Here is a 13,189-nt window from a genome sequence, read left to right on the forward strand (position 1 = left end):
AAGGGAAGGCTGCCGCCACCCCTGAGAGCCAGGAGCCCCAGGCCAAAGGGGCAGAGGCTAGCGCTGCCTCCAAGGGAGGAGACACAGAAGAGGCAGGGCCCCAGGCCGCAGAGCCATCCACTCCCTCGGGGCCGGAGAGTGGCCCTACACCAGCGAGCGAACAGAATGAGTAGCTGGGTGGGGGCAGGTGGGTGATATCTAAGCTGCAAAAACTGTGCTGTCCTTGTGAGGTCACTGCCTGGACCTGGTGCCCTGGCTGCCTTCCTGTGCCCAGAAGGGAAGGGGCTGTTGCCCCCTAGCCACGTTCCCTCTCCTCCTCTCCCTCCTGTGGATTCTCCCATCATCCATCTTGTCTTCCTCTTAAGGCCAGTAGAAGATGGTCCCTTGCAGTTTCCCAAGTTAGGTTAGTGATGTGAAATGCTCCTGCCCCTGTCCCTGCCTCCTTCCCCTGTCCCTGCCTCCTTCCCTGTCCCCACCCGTACAGAAGAAGGCAATTGCTGGTTTTCTTCCCCAGTTCTTCTCCAAGTAGGTTTTGTTTACTCCCCAAATCCCTGAGCCAGAAGTGGGGGTGCCTGCACTCCCACACCCTGAGTGTCCACCTTCCCCTGCTGCGTTTGTAGTCTCTTGTGCTGTGCCTATTGGCACCTGGGCTGGGGAGGACACTGCCCCTGTCTAGGTTTTTATAAATGTCCTACTCAAGTTCAAACCTCCAAAAAAGAAAAAAAAAACAAAAACTCCCCAGTGATTCCAGTATAGCCAAGTGTGCAGGCCTAGAGGAGGAAGAGAGAGGGTGTGGAGTGTCAAATGATTCCCACCTTCTGGCTTTGATAGGTGGGTAGTTGGGCATTTGGGTCACTAAAGTAGAGATTACCAGAGGAAGAGAAGGGCGGGCTTAGGGCCAGATGGTGGCTTCTGTTTGGATAGGTTGAGTTTGAGCTGCCTGTGGAACATCCAAGGTAAGGTCCCACAGGTGCTTGAATTTTCCTAAAGCAGGTCTTTTCTGCTGTTAATCTTCCAGGCCTGCAGCACCACAGGACTGGGTCTAGTTACACACACTCCCTACGCCAGGGCATTTGAAGTGCTCACGCCTGGATAAAACCCACCTTCCCAGCCCGCCCTTCAAATCCTCTCTCCTTCAGCACCCCACGCCTCAGCCAACAGGGGCCCTCACCACTCCTCACTGTGCTGCCTCAGTGTCTTTTCTCAGGCCGTATTCTTGAGAGGTGTTCCCTGCCGGGCGGACTCTCTCCCACAGCACCCGTAGCCTTACCCTCTCTGACTGCGGCATCTGTGGACAGTATTTTACTTGCTGAGGGTTGGAACTGCCCCCTCCTGGGTGATGTAGACATGGAGGTCACCACCCAGTAACCCAGATTCCAGGACAGAGTGCATCGCCCCTTGCCTGACGGCTCTGCATTGAGCGTCTGGTTGCAGCTCTGCTGTCAGCTGTGAGCCTAGCGTGGCAGGGGCTCGTGCCTTTTTCCCACACCCAAACACGGGAAGGGTAGGTTCAACTCCCTTGAAGAAAGGTGGCTTAGGAGAGCGATGATTCTTGGGCCTGGGTGCTGGTGGGACAGGATGGGGGTTGGGAGGTCTGATGCATATCAGGATCTCCAAGAGGACTGGAAAATTTGAAAAAGCCCCTCAAGTCATTCTCATGTGGCTCCTGTAGGTTCAGGAGGCTCAAAGAGCAGGATGCGGGGAAAGGTGGCACAGGGGTGTATCACCCCGTCTGGCTAACGGAAGCTGCTCTGAACCCCACAAACCTGCCACAAGAGCCAGGTGGGCAAAGGGTGGAGGGGCAGTGACCTGTGATGGCAGGATTAGAGGTTCGCACTGCAGGGATGAGTCGCTCCTGCTCTGCGAGGGCAGGAGAGGCAGAAGTGCCCCTCCAGTCCCCCCAGATGGCGGCCCTCGATCCTGCCCCACTCCATCACCCTCTCGTCCTCTACCCTCCCTCCCCAACCTCTCCCTGTCTTCTCCTTTGCCCAGGCTGACAGGAACTGCCCTGTAGAGGTCCATCTGTGTTCAGACCCAGAAGATGCCAGAGCTATGACCGGGCCTGCAGGTGTGGTGCCGAGGGGAAATCAGCCATGGAGCAGCCACCGGAGGAAGCCCCTGAGGTCCGGGAAGAGGAGGAGAAAAAGGAAGTGGCAAGGGCAGAAGGAGCCCCAGAACTCAATGGGGGACCAGGGCACTCACTTCCTTCCAGCAGCTATACAGGTAAGGGGGAGCAGGCAGGGGACATGGGGCAAAGGGGGCACAGATGGGGTTTGGGGGACAGGGAGCCTGGCCCTCTGCTAACAGCATCATCATGGGGTGCAGGGCAGCAGGGTGGTTAAGGACTGGAGCCAGACAGCCCAGGGTCACACCCCTGCTCTGTTGCTCATCAACTGCAGGATCTTGGGCAAGTTGCACCCCTTCTTCCTGTAAAACAGACAGGGATTATAGTGGACGTGCACACAGGCTTTTGTGAGAATGGAATGAGTTAGCCTGTGTGATGCACGTTGTCATCATTATTACTCCACCTCTCCTACCACAAGGGATCTGGGACAAATGTGCATCAGCAACATGCCAGAAAGATCATCTGTACCTGTGATTGTTAGGATCAGTCAGAACACACAACTCAATCTGGTACTAATTACACATTATCAAGGTGCATTGTAATTAGGCAGATGCTAAGCACTTAGTGACAATGACGGGAATTAGTAATACTTTCGTGTAGCCAGACAGATTTTAGCTTCTCCTGTCTAACTTGTTGGTTCCCCTTTATCTACTGCCAGCAGCAGTGTAGACGTTTTCCTCTGGTACTTTGTACTGTGGTGTCCTCATCTTCATTGTCATCATCATCATGCTATGTCCACCTTCAAGGGCACCCAGACGCTGCACCCCCCCCTCAGCCCCTGGCTCTCCCTGCTGCTGCTGCCGCCCCTTCCCTGCTCCCTCCACCCGAGTACCAGCACATTCAGCTGGTCCTTTCTCCCTTCCCTCAGAGGGTACTCAGCGTCATTAGAGGATGTGCTGCTGGGAGGGGCATCCTGATTTTGCTGCTGGCTTCAGCTGAAGGGGATCCTGACCACAAGTGGTGATTCAGAGCAGACGAGCAGGCCTGCCCCACAAAGATGCGCTCTGGCTCCCTGTGTCTGCATGGGGAGAAGGAGGCAGGTGGTGTCAGGAGTTAAGTCAGGGTGGGGGCTCTTGGGGTGGGACAGGCTCCTGCTTGAGCCTGCACCTAAGAGAGGCCTGAATCCTTGGGCCTTGCTTGCTGCTGTGAACCTACAAAGCAAAGTCCCAGGATTTTGCAGAGGTTCTTCCTCTTCGGGGCACACGGTGGGGTAGGGTGAGGGGAGAGCCATCATCCAGTGCCTCTGATCCCACCAGACACCCTGGAACAACCAAAGTAGGCCCAGTGTGATTTCAGGGCTTGCGATAAGGTATCCCCTATCCCCCAGGGTAACCTACTCCCTGTTGGTTGGCTGATGGCTTTGCAGACCCAACCTTTCTCAGGAGAGAGGAATGAATGGCTGACCTGCACATAGGACCTGCACACACTGTCCTGAACTTGAGACAAGCGGGGAGGCTTAGGAGGCAGAGAGGAGACGCTGGGAGCTAAGAATGAGCAAGAGTTGTCACTGAGGACACCAAGGGAGAGTGGAAGAGGAAGAGAGGGCCCTGGGGTTGGTGGCCTCACTGCCTACCCTAGCCCACACTGCCCCCATGGCTGGCCCAGGCACGTAGAAGTACCTGCAGTGTGGTGTCCTGTCCTGGGGTTTCCTACACACGCTGTGGGGACCATATCCCCAAATGATAGGCTGTTTGCATGCAGACCAGAGCGTGCTAGCTTGTGCGAAGCGGGCGAGGCGGGCATGGTGATGGCGTCTCGGGGAGCTGTACTGGTGGGGTTTAGAGCACGTGGGGAGACGTCTGGGGCAGAATTTACCCAGCCAGTCTCACAGTGCTGTGTATGATGTTGTGTTTAATAGATTCCGTTTATCAATAAATGGATGAATTGGCGGTAGAAAGACTTACTTGTTCAGTAATTGAAATGGAGGGGGCTGTTTAACCTAATCATTAGGTGAAAGCCATAGTATATAAAATTCTACAAGACAAGCCCCCCACCAGAAAAACAGAAGCAGGTAATTCACGGTAGGACAAATACAAATGGCCAGAAAACATGAAACATTTTTCAGTCTACTCAATAGTCAGAGAAGGAATCTTCAGATGAGATGTTGTTTAGCCTGTCAGATTGGCAGCGAGGCCTGGGTTGGCCAGAGGGTAAGGACGTGGCCCTCCAGTAGTCCCTGAGGGTGGAAGGGGCAGCTGGGCAGTGCAGGCCATTACTACTTAGCGTGCATTCCTTTGACCCTACAGTTCCTCTTTTAGGACTGTATCCAGTGTAAATACTCGCTCAGCGTGCACAGAGATTTCCACACTTATCTATAGGAGCACTGCTCATAATAGCAGAAAATTAGAAAGTGTCCATGTGTGGGGAATTGGTTATATAAACTGTGGTAGAGCCATACGGTGGGATGCTCTGCAGTCATTAGGTCTGTGTATGCTGACAGGGAAGTAAGTTCCTGACAACTTGGGGATCCCATTGTTTAAAAATCCTTATAGGGCTTCCCTGGTGGCACAGTGGTTGAGAGTCTGCCTGCTAATGCAGGGGACACGGGTTTGAGCCCTGGTCTGGGAGGGTCCCACATGCCACGGAGCAGCCGGGCCTGTGAGCCACAACTATTGAGCCTGCGCATCTGGAGCCTGTGCTCCGCAACAAGAGAGGCCGCGATAGTGAGAGGCCCGCGCACTGCGATGAAGAGTGGCCCCCGCTCACCGCAACTAGAGAAAGCCCTTGCGCAGAAACGAAAACCCAACACAGCCAAAATAAATTAATTAATTAATAAACTCCTACCCCCAACATCTTCTTAAAAAAAAAAAATCCTTATATATCTTAGAAGGCACTGGATGAGGACACTCAAATAGCTAGTGAGGCTACTCTGAGGAGTAGGATTGTGGGTGGAGGGGATCTGTCAGATGCTACCTGTGTGCCCTTATGTGTTTTTCTCACCAAGCCTGCAGTATTCTCATAACTTAAAAAGCAAATGCGTTACTTTCTTTAAAAGGGTAAAATTAGTTGTTGTTGTTTTCTTAAAAAAAAAAAAAAAAGCCAACAGGTGAGGGGCCCTGGAGATAGAGCTTCTTGTGTTGGGGATCACACAACCCAGAGCTAGAATCCCATGTCTGCCCCTGTGGGCTGTGGTCCTTGCCAGTGCCCTTACCTCTCCAATCTCAGGCTCTTTGCCTTTTAAGGCTGCATCCTGGGACTTCCCTGGTGGTCTAGTCTTTAGGATTCCAGGCTTTCACTGGGGTGGCCCAGGTTCAATCCCTGGTCGGGGAAGATCCCGCAAGCTGCGTGGTGTGGCCCAAAAAAAAAGCTGCATCCTGCCCATCTCAAGGGCCGGCTGGGTGAGGAGTCAGTGGTGGCATATGACATGCCACAGGCGCTAGTCAGCACGTGCTGGCTCCCTGCCCCACCCTGTGAGTCTATGACTTTGGCCTCTGGAGCCCCCTCAGGGACCCATGAGGATGAGGCACAGTCTCAAGCCCTGGAACAGCAGGAAGGCTGCAGAGTTTGCTTTCCTTCTGACCCTCCAGAGGTTCTGCGCTGACCCTGTGCATCTCTGTACCAAGCTCAGCACCTGCCAAGCCCCTCCCCCCACCCAGGAGGCGGGCAGGACAGGCCTCATCATTAGCGCTCAGCAAAGAGGAAGCTCGCGTGCCCGGGTCCCCCGGCTGGGCAGGGGCAGCTGAGCCAGCGTTCACCTCCCACTCCCACCCTCTTCCTCTCTTGCTTCAGTGATGAAGGTCCCAGTCACACCCAAGAAAGAAGTCAGGGGTCTCAGCGCAGGGCTGAGGAAGATGAAGTGTCCTTCCTCTTGGCCTTGGTGCCTCCTCTCAGTCAGCAAGTGCTTGGTGGGTGTCCAGCAGGGGTCGGCCATCCAGTGAAGGGCAAGACTGAGTGCCTGCCCTGAGGAGCCCACAGTCCAGGCCAACAGAAGTAAGGAGGCTGCTTGGTAACCCAGCCCCAGAGTCCTACAGAATTGGCCCTGACTTCAGAAGCTGTTTGCCTTTGGGGCTCTGCCAGCAAAGTAAATAGACAGGGCTGTTCCCTCTGGGCCACCCTCACAGCTATGACAACAGCCTATCTCCAGTGATGGAGACTAGATATACAGGAGAGCTCTCGACTACACTAATGACGTGAATAAGGTCAATAGCGTGTGTTTGCTGAACCTGTAATCAGAGATGGTGCAACTGATACTTCACTCTCTGCGTGACAGGGGTAGTGCTTATGCTGAGTCCAAACATTTGAATAATGGCATAGTGTTATCCTTGGCAGTGACGCGTCTCATCGTTTATCATAATCACAAACTGTTGATTAGTAGTAATGAACACACGTACACACATATACGGAAAGTCACAGAGTGCAGTGGGTAAGAGCTCAGCCCCAGGGGTTGGATGGTTCTGGGTGATAGTTCTCATGCTGCCACTGTGTTAGTCAGGGTTCTCTAGAGAAACAGAAACAAGAGGAGGTGCGTGTGTGTGTGTTTTTGTGTGTGTGTGTGTGTGTGTGTGTGTGTGTGTGTGCGCGCGCGCGCAGAGAGAGAGGTTTATTTTAAGGAATTGGCTCATGTAATTGTGAGGGTTGGCAACTCGAAATTCTGCAGGCAGGCCAGCAGGCTGGAGACCTGGGGTTGTTGATAATGTAGCTCAAGTCTGAGGCAGCCTGGAGGCAGAATTCCTTCTTCCTTGGGGAGGCCTTGGTCCTATTTTCTTCAGGCCTTCAACTGACTGGCTGGGGCCTGCTCACATTGTGGAGACTCATGATTTAAATGTCAATCACACCTAAAAAATCCCTTCACAGTAACAGGTAGACTAGTGTTTGACCAAAAGCTGGATTCCATGGGTACTTGGCCTGGCCAAGCTGACATAAAATTAGCCATCAGAGCCACTGTCAGTGTGTCACTTAGCCTTCTGAGCCTGTTTCCTCACCTATGAAACAGGCGTTAAGACCTGCCTGAAGGGTTGTTTTGTGGGTCACGTGAGGCTAATGGTGTAAAGTGTCCAGTAGAGGGCCTGGAACACAGTAGGTGTGCACTAAAAAAGAGGTGTTATTGCTTCAAACACACAGCCCTTGCAGGGACTCAGATTTAGGGTCAAATCCCAGTCCCACCATGTATTGGACAGGTACTCTCGGACAGATTCCGCAACTTCCCGAGCCTCAGTTTCCTCACCTTTAAATGGTGGCAGTTACTGTCTTCCAAGATGATTTGAAATGATACTAATGAGCATAAAGACACTAACACGTTCGGCACTTAGTAGGGGCCTGATAAACGCTGGTTCTTTCCCCTTCCCTCCCAGGACTGGTAGAGGCAGGCCCTCAGGAGGGGTTTGGGAGGCCAGGCAGGCAGGGTGTGGCTGGGGCAGAAGTTCAGAGGTGGGACTCAGGGCCCAGATGATGGCCATCAGGTGAGCAAGGGCATCTCCTGAGAGCAGAGGAGGAGGCCAGGTGAGAGGACTGCCCTGGGCTGGCCCAGGAGAGTGGCTTTGCAGGCAGACAGCCCTCAGAGGGCGAGCCCAGGGTGTCTTCCATCCAGCATGCCTGGGGGTCCCTGAGGCAGAGGATCCCTGAGGCAGGGGCTCCCAGTGGGAGGGAGGGCCTCTTGGAAGCCCAGTCTCCTGCTAAGAGGTCATGGGGTGGGGGGACCTTCATAAGCTGGTCCCTTGAATGGGGAGCATTCTGCCATCATTACTTTTGGGTAGGATATGATGGTGATTGGAGGATAAAGTCTTAGGCCAGGTGGTCAACAAGGAAGAAAGAGAACCTTTATCTTTGGAAAACTCACCACGAAGTGATGGGATACCCCAATACACATGTACCCCACAACAAAACCTACCCCTGTAGGATACATACACTCCACGTGCCCCAGTCCCTCATCTCCCCTGCCTCTTTCTACCTCATGTGTCAGTTATTCGAGTTCTCTTATTCCCCTCAAATAGGCAGGGGTGGGGTGGGGGGCCCTTGTCCCATCACCCTTCCACCCCAGGCTTCCCGGACTACCTGTGCCCATCCACCACCTGGGGGGCAGGACACGCCCAGGGCCCCCACGCTGCCCTGGGTCTCTTTCCCCCCCAGTCCAGTTTGCCACTCTTCCTGAGTGGGGCCCCCCTGGGACACTCACCCTGGGCCTCTCCCTACAGTCCAGAGCTCTGGCTGCCTCTGTGGTCCATGGGGCTTGGGCACTTTGGCTTCTTCCAGGGTGAGCAGGGGCGGTGGCAGGCCAGAAGTGAGAGGAGGCTAGGTCTTGTTCGGGGCTCTCCGGGCCTCATAAGCAGAGGACCCTCCTCCCCCACCTTGGGTTTCTGTGAAGCCATGGGGAAGAAGAACAAGCAGCCAGAGGAAGGAAGAGGAACGGCCCCTGCCTGTGTGGGCACATGTTGGGAGCTGCAGCTTTCTGATACTAATACGCCTGATCCTAACTTAAGCTGATATTTCCACAGCACTTCCAAGGTCCAGGAACTTTCTCTGTTAACTCCTCTGCTCCTCACGGTGACTCTGAGACACATGCTCCTGTCACCTCCATTTGCAGAGAAGGAGACAGGCCCAGAGCTGGGTTGTGAGCGTCGGACCCCCAACCTGATCTCAGGCTGTGTGGCTCCTGAGGCCATTCTCACCCCCTAGGCGGGCTGCTTCTGAGCACCTGGAAGCCAACTTGGGGGTCATCGAAGCCCTGACCTTTGAGCACAGAGAGAGGAGCAGTCACCTTCCCTGACCACCTCACGTCCAGTCCTGCACCACTCTGCCTGCCCCGCCACTGGCCTTGCCACTCGCTACCTTGTGTCCTAGTGTTCTTACCTCAGCTGGTTGAGGGCAGGGTCTGACTCCCGCTCTGCACACAGCAGGTGCTCATCAAATGTCTGTGGAATGAAAAGGTAGGGTGGCATTGCCATGTGCCGTACCAACAGCAACCAAGTGACCAGACACCTGCCAGGCCTCCAGGGCCACAAGGGGGACGAGGAAGGCACCACCAAGAGGTGGGAACAGACTGGGATGATAGGTCACTGTGGACCAGACTCAGTGGAGGAGGTGGCTTTTGAGATCCAAAGGGAATGTGAGTAGAGACGTGCAAAGTCTAGCAGAGGAGGCAGACGTGCAAACCACATAAACAACACCGCTTACAAGAAGTGCCAGAAAGCAAACATGCACACAGACCACACAGATCGGGGGAGGAAGTACCGGAAACCCTCCCTGCCCGGCGTCTGCGTAGGTCTCTACAGAGCGATTTTGCATGTTATCTCGTTTTCTCCCAGCAGACGGTAATGTGAATTCCATTGCCCCCGCGATAACGCGGGCAGGAGCTGCGGGTCCAGCGCGGCCCCTCCAGCCCCCCGGCGCTGAGGCCAGGACGCCCAGGCAGCTTGAGGACCACTTAGTCCAGAGTCGCTGAGCGCCTGCCCCACGTCCAGCAGCAGCGCCCTGGTGGACAGAGTCCCTGCCCCGAGGCCCTTATGTCCTGGTGCGGGGCGTCCAGTGCTGAGTGAACACAAAGGCTCCGGAGAAGACCAGAAGGGCTCGGCCCCACCCCCACCCCACCCCACAGGCTGCCGGCTCCCCGCAGCGCATGCGCAGGAGCAGAGGGCACCCGCTCTCCCAGTCCGTGGGCTGAGGCGGGCGCGGTTACACCCCTTGGAGTGACTGAATTTGAGATCTAAGGCTCTGTGACAGGCCAGGCTGTTTCAGGAAGCAGGGACTGTGTCACCCCTACCCTCCCCAGCCTGGGGGTCTGGTGCTCTCGCTCCTTCCTGCTGGCGGGGTGGGGTGTGGCTGGAGGCTTTCCTGCTGTCACTCCTAGAATCCCAGGGGACACCGGGAGAGCTGGGAGGAAGGTGTCGGGAAGTGGAGTACGCTTTGGTCTCGGGGTAGCTCCATCGTGGGGAGTCAGGCTCTTGTGCAGTGACCATACTGTAGAGAGGGTGGAAGGCAGGCCTGGAAAACCTTAAGTGTGGGCTGACCGCCGTGGCTTGGGTCTCCCTGCGGAGCTGTCTGCTCTAGGCCACTGCTCCTCTGGTCTGGGGATTTGGCCCCTGCCCCTGAGGAGGTTGCTCAGTCGTCAGGAAGAAAGCAGAGAACAGCAGGTTGGCAGGCCAGCCTGGCAGAGGCAGGGCAGGAGGCCCGTGGGATCACACAGGGGCACTGGGCTGGGGGCAGAGACGGGCCCAGTCAGGCCCCCTTTCCCAGGGAAGGGCTCATTTCTGAGCGTCCAGGGGAGAGATTCAGGAGAGACCCCGCAGCCATTCTCACTAAGTCACCTGACGGCACAAATACCCTGAAGTCGCCTGTGGCCAACGGCTTTCCTCGCCGACACTCAACACGGGGTTCAGATGTCTGAACATTTAACAGGAAAACACTCGAGGAAGTTCAGTCCACCGCCCGGTCATAGTGACTGAGATTTCTGCTTTTTCTGCTCTAGCAAGAAGTTTCGTGGGAATGCCTTTGAGCTTCTTGAAAGATCCTTTGCAGCATCTCAGGAGTCCATGCAAGAATCAGATTTCTGGGGCGGGGGCTGAGCTCTGCAGAGGCCTGCGCTCTGTAGCCTCCACAAAACACATTTCACACAATCCCCTGTGGGCCCACACAGTGGAGTCTCTTAAGCCAGGGAGCCACTTCCTAAGGACAGTCTAAAGAGAATCTCTCTGCTTCTTCCCTGTTGCTCCCCTCCTCCCAAAACACAACCATCCCCCGCATGCCCTCTCCCCGCCAGCAGTGAGCTCAGCCCAGGCAGGTCTGACTCAGTCCAGATAGTAAGCTGCCTTTCTGGAACACTTGCTGGGTGTCGGGTCTGGGGGAAATGCTTTGGACACTTTCGTCCTCCACCCAGAGAAGCTGTCATTGACCCCACATTCTAGATGTAGACGCTGATCCTCAGAAAGTTGACTCCCAGAGGTCACATAGCCCTTAAGTGGCTGAGCCAAGACTGTGATTCCCGCCCTGCCACCTGGGCTGCCCTGCGGGCTCTGGTCACCTCCACAGGCCCCCAGTCCTGGCAGAACACAAAGCTGCCCCTGTGTTGTATGTCTGCTGACCTCTCCCTGTGTTGTGTGTCTGCAGACCTCTCCCGGAGCTGCTCTCCACCCTCGCTGCTGGACCAGCTGCAGATGGGCTGCGATGGGACCTCGTGTGGCAGCCTCAACATGGAGTGCCGGGTGTGCGGGGACAAGGCATCAGGCTTCCACTACGGTGTTCACGCGTGCGAGGGGTGCAAGGTACAGGCAGTGGAGGGGTGGCTGCCCATCAGGGCTGTGATCACATGGTGAGTTGACCTGCCAGGAAGGCTTTCCCTGGTGCCGGGCAAGGTCCTGACCATACCCACTGTGGAATTCCTGCCTGGGAGGCAGCCAGGCCCTTGGGCCTGTTCCAGGCTTAGCTCTGGGTCCTGTTGTAGAAGAGGGGTTCCCTCGCTGGGCCTGCCCCGCTGGGTACCGTTGGTGCCGACCCAGTCACTCACCTGGGCTCTCTGGGCTGCTGGCGCCCCCTGGGGACCTGACACGAGAAGACAGGTAGGACAGGATGAGGGTCTTGGGCTTGAGCCATCTTCCCAAGGTCAGGGTTTCCTGCGCCTCAAAGCCCGAGGGGGCTCTTTGATAAAAAAGGAAACGTTATATTTCTTTTTCTGGTTTTGCTTTTGGATTCTTCCTACTAACTGCACACCCATCAAAATTTCACATATTATTTTATTAAACGACTACCTAGAAAAGATGCAGAACCAGGTTGCATTTACGAATAAATCAAGTTAGCCACACTACAGTTTTGTGTCACCAACTAACAAAGAAGCACTTAAAATAAATATGCTATATTATTTCAGTTATTTTCAAAAGTTTTAGAGTTGTTTACTTTCTTTCTCCCTCTCTCCTCCAATAATATTTCCCCCCCATTACTTCCAAAATTCAGGAATTGTTACATCTCGATGCATAATCAAGCCCCCTGGCACAGCCCAGCAGGCAGGGTTTTACCCTTTCTCCCTTCCTCGTGGCTCTTCTCTTCCTCACCTGTCCCCTGTCCCTCAGGGCTTCTTCCGTCGAACAATCCGCATGAAGCTGGAATACGAGAAGTGTGAGCGGATCTGCAAGATCCAGAAGAAGAACCGCAACAAGTGCCAGTACTGCCGCTTCCAGAAATGCCTGGCACTGGGCATGTCGCACAACGGTGAGCCAACCTGAAACCAGGTTTCCGAGAGCCCAGGAACAGAAAGGGGGTGCCCTCAGAGCAGCACCCAGCACACAGTCAGTACGCGGGTCAGCTTTGCCCTTGCTGAGGCCTGCCTTCCCAGACTGCCCAGGACCCGCCATGCTTCCCAGGCCGGGGGCAGTTGCCACCTGTCTGCACCTGAGCCTTACCCTCTCTGGCCCAGAAGGGACCTGGGAATTGACCCTAACTCCAGTAGTGTTGGAAACACCACTCCCAGAACCTTGAGCCTGTCTTGGATGACCTGACAGGGTGTGAAAAGCCACTGCCAAGGCCCAGGATCCCCTCAGGTTTTCTTGGTTGTTGAGGGCAGGCAGGAGCCAGTGAGTGACCACGTGTGTCAGCTGCCAGGAGCGAGGCTGGAGTTTGCTGGAGGCCGGCACTCCCGGGAGACAGAGCCTGCTGGGCTCTGTGAACAAGACAGACAGAAGCCCTGCCCCTCCGGAGCTTATACTCTGGAGGGGTTCCCCAACATTCCAACTTGCTGGCTCTAGAGCTTCTTAGGGCCTTGTGCTCAAAAAGTGTGTCTCCGTCTTTGGCTTGTGTACCTTAGAGGTGCTGGCCCCTGCCCAGGCTCCTCCATGACTGTCCCCCTTCCCCATGCAGCCATCCGCTTTGGCCGGATGCCAGAGGCTGAGAAGAGGAAACTGGTGGCAGGGCTGACGGCAAACGAGGGGAGTCAACACAACCCCCAGGTGGCTGACCTGAGGGCCTTCTCCAAGCACATCTACAGTGCCTACCTGAAAAACTTCAACATGACCAAAAAGAAGGCCCGTGGCATCCTCACCGGCAAGGCCAGCCACACGGCGGTGAGTGTCACTGCTCAGCCTGTCAGCACCCCGGGCTCTGGGCCCTGCTGCCACCTGCCTGACTCCTGGGAGAACCAGGCCT

At 55.4% G+C, this 13,189-nt stretch overlaps 1 protein-coding gene across 6 annotated transcripts in view; it reads left to right on the plus strand.

Annotated features, from left to right (window-relative positions):
* The window catches only part of PPARD (peroxisome proliferator activated receptor delta), a 77,016-nt gene that overhangs the window by 60,554 nt on the left and 3,273 nt on the right, over positions 1-13,189 (plus strand). For all 6 annotated transcript variants that reach the window (XM_004267688.4, XM_049715992.1, XM_033424185.2 and 3 more), the window contains 4 exons: positions 1,993-2,223; positions 11,165-11,319; positions 12,121-12,259; positions 12,905-13,107. In XM_004267688.4, coding sequence (XP_004267736.1) covers positions 2,094-2,223; positions 11,165-11,319; positions 12,121-12,259; positions 12,905-13,107 — 627 coding nt within the window. In that variant the 5' untranslated portion in view covers positions 1,993-2,093. The remainder of the gene's footprint in view (positions 1-1,992; positions 2,224-11,164; positions 11,320-12,120; positions 12,260-12,904; positions 13,108-13,189) is intronic.

The sequence above is a fragment of the Orcinus orca genome, chromosome 10, assembly GCF_937001465.1.
Source record: "Orcinus orca chromosome 10, mOrcOrc1.1, whole genome shotgun sequence".
NCBI classification, from domain to species: Eukaryota; Metazoa; Chordata; class Mammalia; order Artiodactyla; family Delphinidae; genus Orcinus; species Orcinus orca.